The 9,364-nt window shown below is 48.7% G+C and overlaps 1 protein-coding gene across 1 annotated transcript; it reads right to left on the bottom strand.

The window, feature by feature from the left end:
- Positions 1-292: 292 nt before the first annotated feature.
- On the bottom strand, positions 293-8,888 carry MZT1 (mitotic spindle organizing protein 1). The gene is made up of 3 exons (XM_032956286.2): positions 8,741-8,888; positions 4,749-4,894; positions 293-1,597 (listed from the first exon to the last, which is right to left on the bottom strand). Exons 1-3 carry the CDS (start codon positions 8,790-8,792, stop codon positions 1,562-1,564), a joined length of 234 nt encoding a protein of 77 aa, XP_032812177.1. The 5' UTR covers positions 8,793-8,888; the 3' UTR covers positions 293-1,561.
- Between the last annotated feature and the right edge of the window lie 476 nt (positions 8,889-9,364).

The following is a 9,364-nucleotide window of genomic DNA, read 5'->3' as shown; positions in this document are numbered from 1 at the left end:
AGATGGCGGACGGCATGGGGGTGAGGCCATCATGCAGCAGTGGAGTGATCATGGCTGATGACGATTCCTGGTGCGGACCGAGAGGCCAATTTCAGTGAAGTCAGAAACAGTTCGCTCCGAGGCATCCATCTTCGAAGGCTGTGCACACCGGGAGGAGGGCAGGGTGGTGCACTGCTCGCTGGGAAGAGTTCCGAACGAAGATTGTCACCTAGCCACGCGACCGCGGCGGTGCAATTAAAATATAATTGCGGCGAAACATTATACATAAAAAAAACATTTGCAAATGACCGCGTAAGTAGAAACGGGCTTTTATTTACAAACACGCGACATCAAAACCCATCGCGGAACGTACTCGCGGGTGACATTGTTAGGGAGGAAATTGCCAGCTAGAACAGCACGACAAAAGGTGGGCGACTCCCTCCCAGGCTGTCACGGGCATGGAACAGCTGCTGCTGCTGATGCCGCCGTGTGCGCAAGGGAGTGAACGTGCAGGATTTATGCAAGCTGTGCTCAAAGTGTGCTATGGAAATCACCAAGTCCAGGGTTCCCCCCCCCCTCACCCCCCCTTCCCCCGAAACTACCAGTCCCCGTGACCCAGCACGGCACTTCTTTGCAAGTGTACCGGTGTCACACCGTTGCAACAAAATTCCGAGAGGTTACGAGCTGCACGAAGGAGCCCGGTGACTGAGAAAATGCATTCCGTGGGACGCGCAAGAGGGCCCGTTCAAATTAAGATCTGTGCATCACACGACAAGTCGGGAACGGTGTGGGGAGCGGCGTGGGGAGCAAAGGTGCAAGGCACCTCAGTCAAGTAACCAATAACACCTGGGTCTGTCCCGTGTTACTTCCTGCCAGCGACGCCTTCCACACTTCGCATTTATATAGCGGCACGAGCGGCAAGGTGACGCCAGTAATGACTGTTGTCGTTCTTGTTGTCACACGTGATGTAGAGACTGCCAATTCAAAATCAGAGGTGTGTGCATGTCCGTCACATTCAAAATAAGAGCCAGGTCTCAAGTGTGTGTATACATGTGTTCCATCATTATATCTCAAAGATCCTGGGCCTCCTTTAGTTTGACTCAGCCTTAAATTAGTAGCTAGTGCAGTATGATATCAGCCCAAGGGAGATAAAAAAAAGTGGTCGGGCTTGGAACCGGCCACCCATCTCCTCGCGTGCCGTGCCAGTCTTCAGAAGTGCTCGCGAGCAGCACTTACCTCACGAGTTTGTTTACAGGCTATGCGGAGGATCTTTGGTCGTGCCCTATCAAAATATGAAGCATGCCGATTAAGAAGCGCTCTCTACGTTACATGGTGACTACCGTTTAGCAATTATTGGGCTCGTGCAGCATGTAAGGGAACTCGGGTTGCGTTTGAACAGAGAAGATCGCTGAACAAGGAACTGTGGTGGGTCACGAGGACTGGAGTTTGAAGCAACCCGCAACACAACGTGCACGCAGCGTCTTGTGTGGAGAGGTCATGGATTCATCACGGTCGACGGGTGGGGGTGAAATGGAGCAGGCACCGTCAAGTTCCCCCTGGGGTTTTCTCGCTGCGGTGATTTTCACCCGGGCCTCCCGCCCACGGTGTTCTCCGCAGCCTGTGGGTCACGGCACACCCACACCAAAGGGGCTTTAAAAACCAAGCGGCGATAGGGCCCAAGAGCCCGGCGGCTGCCCCGATTAATACTGCGGTGGGCGTTAACTGGAAAATACGCGACGCGCAACTCGCAGTGGACGTTAAAACATCCGGTGACGTTATTTTACAAGGAGCAGGCCACGTGAGCAGGTGTCTGAATTTGAAAAACGTACTCGTAAAATGTCAAATTAAATAATAGCCACGTGGCAACATCTCCCCCCCGCCCCCCCCCCCCCCGAGTGAAACTAAACTCGTCTGTGAAACATTAGCACCTTATTGCGCTAAAACGAAATTACGCAAATACCAAACCGTGCCCGTGATACGATTACAAGCGATCGTCATGCAATGAGCAGAAGACAGAAGATGAACAATCCCGTAGGAAGGTAAGGAAAATGAGGTGGCCCAGCGGGTTCATAGGTAGGGTGCTGAGCCAGCAACGATGAGATCCCGAGTTGGAATGTGGGTTTCGGCCGCTTCCGATTTGAACTGGATTCTGAAGTGTGGCGAGTTGATGGAATCAGCTCAATTTTTATTTAAAGCTTTCGTGACTGCAGGGATTCATATTCTTGGTTCTTTCGGTAAAGTCACGTAGAAGGGAAAGAATAAAATAATAACAATATAAAACAATACAATTCTCACGACGTTTCGACTGCAACACAAGCAATCATCATCAGGTGTGAAAACCTTCTACGTGACTTTACCGGAAGAACCAAGAATAGGAATCAGCTCTGTTTCACCAATGACTACGACAGCTCCGAGAATTTAAAATCTAGGTTTTGACTCTCATGTGAAAAACATCGGTGGCTGGGGGGGTGGGTGAGATAGTGTTGCCCTCTACTGCGAGCCCCAGAGGTCACTTGAAGTAATCTCGGAGGTAGCTCTTCAATATCCACTTGCGTGGGCCGTTCTCCAATACAAAGGGTCACACTGCTTTGCGAGAGAACCCAATGAATTCTGCGTCCCATGACAACGCGACACCGATAGCACAATCTGGATTACATTGGGGGGGGGGGTGGAATTTATAAAATGAAGGGAAGGAAGGCTACTCAAAGCCTAAAGCTCCACCCTACATCCCCAGGGGCAATGGCCAATGCCAAGCTGCACCAAGTGAATGCTAATGTCCTTGTTTTTTTTCCCCTCTCCCCGCAGTTTTTATTTTTTCCCCGTAATCAGCAATTGATGCAATTTAGTGCTGTGTGGACTGCATGTACAGTAGGAATCAATGCACGGATAAACCAATTACAAGCGTCATAATTTATAATGAAGTGGTCATTCTCGCTGCAGTGGAAGTGACCCCTGGAGGTTAACGCAGACAGAGGGTGAGTGGGGGTTATTGTATTTTTATCGTTATTATTCGTAGAAGTGGTGGAGTGAGCTCCAATCTAAATTGACGCATGTTCGCACACCGAGGATTATTGGGCAGCGTTGATCTGAGAAGACGCCGAGGAGATGGAGCGATGAAATCAAGACGTCTGTGTGCCAGAGCTAGCTGGATTGTTACATCAAAAGATCATGAGAGGTGGCAGCAACTTGGGGATACCTTAGTCCAGCAGTGGATTGACCACGGCCGATGATCACAAGAATGATTTATCGTTCATTTACTGCGGTGAGGTGGGATATGGAGTGAGGACGGCGCAGCGTATAGTAAAGGGGAGTGGTGGGTGTTGTAGTGATCCATGTGCTGCCTAACAATTCAGGAAAACCCAGTTCGATTCCTGGACAAGCACATTGGCAGATGGTGTCAGCAATGATCAATATAAGTGGCCCTTAGGAGTGATACGAGATCGGAAATACATACATTGACAGAATAAGTGGGGGGGAAAGGAACAACATTTGGATGACAGCCTCCCCCATCCATCACCATTTCTTGCAAAGTAACAATAAGTCGTCTACCACTTGCATAACAGTGGATTTCATAGCTGCACCTCCACAATGGTCAATACAATGATCCAAACTTGCGTGTGCCCCCTAATGCATGAGTTACTCCATCTCTCAATGCGATTCCAAATGTGCACCCCCTCCGTACTCTATTTTCACACTTTTCAGCTTTTAAATGTTCTTTGTCGGGTGTCCATTCCGGATGATGTGGTCGAAGGCAATAATCAAATATTCACAGCCTAATAAGAGTCTCAAGACTCGTTTTCAGGAGGATCCTGCAAAGTTGCTTTGTAGTCGGGGACGATGTTGCTTTGTGTAATCCCAATTGAGTTAGGGTGTTTGTCCAACCTTAGTTGGAATAACATTTTTTTTTTATTCATTCGGATATGAATCAAGTTGAACATGTTATTTTAAGCAAGGCTGCGGAAAACCTGAAGTCTATATACGTACCCGTTACATTGTATGTCTTTTTTTAGCTACGGGAGGAAACCGGAAAACGCGGAGGAAACCCAATGAAGACCACGGGAGGAACATGCAAACTCAACGCAGAAAGGCACCCGAGTCGGAATCAAACGCAGGCCCTTCTTGCTGTCGAGTCACCAGTGTTACTTCTGCACCACGCTACCGCCCCCCTAAGAATCCGCTTTAAGGTGAAAAGTTCAGTTCACATGCCCTGCCCCGTTGCGTCTACACCGATAGTTCTCGACTTTTTTTTGGCTCCCGTACCCCTTGTTGAATTTAGTTTTAACCGAATACCCCCTTGCGTGACCCAACATGGTTTCTGATAAATAAATGTGTGAATAATGAACGTCAATATTTTAACCAATTGTCCATTTTGTGAGGTATCCTAACTAGCTCGTAACTGCAAGCGAATACGAAAAAAAATCCAAGGACGCTCAGCATGCGCGACGTAATTTGTTCGCGCTCGCTGGTTACTCCTGAAAACCACATTCTTTACGATCAATGAGTTTAGAAAGGTCTTTATTGCGTTCTCGGTTACAATATGGATTTAAATGTTACCGTAGTTATTTGAAATTGGCAGATTCATACGTGATTATTTACCAATGACTCGTACGATGTAATTTCACACATTTATAAATCGCCTCGCGTATCCCCCTGGGACATTGCCACGTAACCGCCAGGGGTTCCCCGCGTACCCCCGATCGAGAACCACTGCTCTACACCATCGCCCCCCCCCCCCCCACCGTCCCCATGTGGTGGAGCTGCACACGGACCCGCAGTGCCTCAGCTTCGCGCCGCAATTCCCGGATGACGCTGGCGAGAGCCTCGGGGTTCACTCCCTGCTCGCACAGCCTCACGCACACCGCCAGGCTCTCCGCGTCCAGCCCCGTGTTGAGCAGCCGCGACATCTCCATTAGCGCTGCAGGGGGGTCGAGAGAACATTGGCGCTCGCGCGTACACACACGCACGCATAGGCAGATGTATGTATGTTGAACTTCTTTCGCACCGTAAGTAGACAACCGTGCTAAATCGGAGGTGTGGGAAACACAAAGATGCACATGAAAAAGACAAATATATCCTGTATAGCAGTAACAGACTGTTGTTGGGATAAGTACTGTTGGCAAGCCTATGATGTTGGTCGTGAGTAGGAATCTAACTCGGGACGCCATGTTCGTAGCGCAGCGCGCTAACCGCTACACCACCGCTCCCCACATGCAGATACACACAGACGCGCACGCACGGACACACGCTTACATGTAGACATGTACACACACAGATACACGCATACCCATAGACATGAATGGACATATGCAGACGGAGACATTACGCATGCACGTAGGCATGCATGCACACATGCAGGACACATGCACACATGGGAGACATGAATACACAGATTCAGATATGCACAGCCATGCACACACATACGTTTAGACACACGCAGACACGAATAAATACGTAGACATGCACGTACACACAAGACACGCACACAGACAACGCACGCGGGGACAACAGCTGCATGTCCGATAAACAGCCGACCAAACGTCAACTACACGCTGACCTCGAATCTATCAACCGTACACTGACCACATCGATCATTAAGCGCATATCGATTCACAACCCCCCCCCCACCTTCCTCCTCCCACTTGCAGCGATTCCACAAATTGCCACGATTTGGCATGGTGACTCGATTCAAATACTGACTTGTTTGTCACGCTTTTACCGTATCATTTAAACAGTTACGTTTGTACCATTAGCCTTGTATATTAAAAAATCTAATCTTACACGTGTAGTTGCCGGTATACAACAGCTCTCCTGTTCAGAAAGACCCGGGGATGTGTAATGATCTGCGCTGTGTTCTTGTACCCTCCTTCTCGAAAATGATTTACACACACGACTCAAATGCTGGACCATGAACGCAAGCATCGACTTTAGTTGACAAATCAATGCATCGTTACAAGCCTATCTATAGGCGAAGCTGTGGCGAGAGCATTTCAATCACACGTTCGAAGGTCAACCTGCATAAAAGCCTTTTCACGGTTGATCAAATTTGTACCACTTTATATTAAGTCTAGCGTGGTTGCCAAGGGAATAGACTCACCCTAGTTTGAGGTCATGAGCCACTGGTTGAAATTCCACGTTTTTATAGCAGTGATGAGTCTATGCCTACAGATGTCATCATATACATTTCACGAAGACCTTTTAAGAGTTTTGCCAATGGGTTCATATAAAAAAAGTATTACCGTATTTTCAAAAACGTTATTCTGATTTTTGCCATCGGCATCATGCCACGAGACCAAGTATCCAGTTGCCTCTCTCACAGGTCGCTGTGACTCTTAGTGTCAAAGGACGGCCCACAGAAGCAGAGATTGCAGGATTGCTTCTGAAGTCCCATTCAAGTGACCTCTATTCCACAGTATGGAGGAGGACTTTCCCATCTAGCCTACGACAGAGTAACGACCGTCCGCTTCAGAAACAGGAGCAACAGTTACAGCAAATCCTCAGCAGAAACAAACAGAAGTGCCTCTTCACGATACCTTTTCTTCTGCAACAGCAGATAACCCTCCCATCGTAACCTACTCTCCTCCACGTACTCTCCTACCTTTCCACTCTCCTCTCAACGCACTCTCCTACTACTCTCATTTCACTCTACTCCCTTCCACGCACTATCCTACCTCTCCCCTCTCACCTCTCTCTCCTCCATGCTCTATCCTACCTCTCCCCTCTCACCTCACTCTCCTCCATGCTCTATCCTACCTCTCCCTTCTCACCTCACTCTCCTCCACGCTCTATCCTACCTCTCCCTTCTCACCTCACTCTCCTCCACACACTATCCTACCTCTCCCCTCTCACTCCTCCACACTATCCTACCTCTCCCCTCTCACCTCACTCTCCTCCATGCTCTATCCTACCTCTCCCCTCTCACTCCTCCACACTATCCTACCTCTCCCCTCTCACCTCACTCTCCTCCACACACTATCCTACCTCTCCCCTCTCATCTCACTCCTCTCCCCTCAACGCACTATCCTCTCCCATCACACTCTTCACCACCCACTGTCCCACCTCTCCCCGCTGTCCTCTCACTCCGCGCCACCTTTGCTTCGGCAACGGAGGCTTTCCGTCGAACCAGTCCACCGTCGCTCAGTGCGAGGTCACTCATTCTCCTCTGCTGGCCTCATGCTTTGGTGGAACTCCATTGGACCCCTACATTCAGTGCTGTCAACTCCCCATACCCTGTCAAGCCATACGCTTTACCCGTATTCTTGAACAGGGAAATTTGAGTTTTCAGGCCCATACGGCGTACAGCCGTTACAATGCGGGCAAAAAATATATATTATTTGTCCTTTTAACACATAGGCTTTTGCGAATACTACTAATAAAGGTTTTTGGGTTACATCGCTTAAGGATAAATGTAGATGTGGATTTACTCTCCAACACACCGGTGGACTGAAGTAGTAACTAAGTGGCGCATTGTTTACGTGACAAACCTCACTGGCTGTGTCGGGTGGTGGAGGGTTACAACACATTTATACTTACGCGATCTAACCCAAAAACCTTTATTATGAATATCTGTTTGTCTTCTTTGGTTCTTTCGGTAAAGTCACGTAGACGGGACTTTGTAGGACGAACGTTGGAGATTTAAAAGGACACGGGGTGACCCAATAAGGTCTGAATTGGGCTGTAATAAGCTAAGGCACTGCCAAGGGGCTGACAGGTATGAACTCCTTGGTCCCTGTTTAAGTCCAGACTCAATAACTTATTTTTGTTTCACTCTGCCTACGACTGCCTCTCCACAAAACAAACATCCCCCACCGTTTCTCAGCATAGCGACGGTACACACAGCGACACCCATATGCAGCCTTCAACATGTAGAGGACTTCTAGATTTGAAGCTTTCGTGACTGCAAGGATTCTTTACTCTTTGGTTTTATTCGGTAAAGTCGCGTAGGTAAAAATTAAACAAAATAAAACAATTAAATCACGACGTTTCGGAGGCAACACAAGTCTCCTTCTTAAGGTGGCATGTTCCACCTTAAGGAGACTTGTGTTGCCTCCGAAACGTCGTGATTTAATTGTTTCCTTTTATTGTTTTGTTTTATTTTTACCTACGTGACTTTACCGAATCAAACCAAAGAGTATGTAGAGGACTGTGCCTCGTTTCGGTCTATAAAATAAACACATCCATTACCAACACGCAGCGTTCTGACCTGCGATCGCATTTCAAAACCGCTACACAAATTGCACAATGTACTTGTACAATTACTCTTTGGTTCTTTCGGTAAAGTCACGTAGGTATAAAATTAACCAGTTCCACTGCTGGATTATATATTCTTTTCCGCCTGAGTTCGACCGCTTGTGTCGCGATGGAAACGTCGTGATTTATATAATTTAATTTTATACTTACGTGTTCTTTACCGAAAGAACCAACGAGTATGGATTTCTGCAGTCACGAAAGCTTCAAATCAAGATTGTACGTGTACAATTATTACAACAGCCGCCAGGGAGTCGGAGCCGCGAAGCCTCGGCCTCGCGTGCTTCCAGCTCCCAGGCCGCCCTGGGCGCCTCGCAACCCGGCCGCGCGCTAGTCGAGGACCGTGGTCTGAGGCCTACAACGATAGATCACGGGGGTGGTGGTCTCAGCGGGATGGGAGGGGGGTTAGGGGCAAAGGGGGTTGGTTCTTCAGGGGTCCCGGGTGACGAGGGGATACGAGGAAGGAAGATGCCCGAGGAGGGGACCCCCGGGGGAGGGGGAGGTGGGCGACTCCTACTGTCCAGCGTCTCCCGCGCCGAGTTGATCCGCTCGGCCGCCTGCTCCGCCATGGCCTCCTCCGGTGATCAAGGGGAGGAGGGAGGGGTGAGGGAGTGACGCGGAATCGACGATCGATGCCTCCTGCCTGCAACGTTGTAGGGTTGGGAGGTGGGAGGGGTGCTAATCGATTAATCGATTAAACCGATGAAATAATCGGCTGTATCGATTACTTACATCAAACAGATCGGCGATAGGAGATTGCCAACGGCGCCTGTTTGCTGGGTTACCTGCTATGGCATGGCTCAGCAATCTGGGCAGGAACGGAGGTGAAACGAAAAGTGGAAAAATTAAAAAATGAGAATAGTTTTGACCTGTTCTGGCAATAAAGCAGGTGTTAATATGTTCAAACGCCAAATAGAAACCTTTTTTGTGGTATTTTAACATCTTAACACCTTCCATTCTATATTTGAAGCTTTCGTGACTGCAAGGATCCATGCTCTTTGGTTCTATTCGGTAAAGTCACGTAGGTAAAAAAATAAAACAACAAAAATCACGACGTTTCGGCCACAACACAAGTGGCCTTCATCAGGTGAAGGGGGCCGTGCTGTCACGAAGACATTGTTGGAAGTTCCAACGCTGTCGT

Source organism: Petromyzon marinus, chromosome 18, assembly GCF_048934315.1.
Source record: "Petromyzon marinus isolate PM22_M1 ecotype Great Lakes invasive population chromosome 18, UKy_Petmar_22M1.pri1.0, whole genome shotgun sequence".
In the NCBI taxonomy this organism is placed as follows: domain Eukaryota; kingdom Metazoa; phylum Chordata; class Hyperoartia; order Petromyzontiformes; family Petromyzontidae; genus Petromyzon; species Petromyzon marinus.
Note: the sequence above shows the minus strand (reverse complement) of the source record. Positions and strands in the feature narration are given on the sequence as shown.

Bases quoted from the DNA above. Each gene is read 5' to 3' on its own strand.
- MZT1 (XM_032956286.2), bottom strand. From the start codon at position 8,792: ATGGCGGAGCAGGCGGCCGAGCGGATCAACTCGGCGCGGGAGACGCTG. The intron at 4,895-8,740 runs GTAGGAGTCGCC...ACCCCCCTGCAG, and splicing joins GGCGCGGGAGACGCTGGACA to CGCTAATGGAGATGTCGCGG. The intron at 1,598-4,748 runs GTCCGTGTGCAG...CGTGACCCACAG, and splicing joins GCGAAGCTGAGGCACTGCGG to GCTGCGGAGAACACCGTGGG.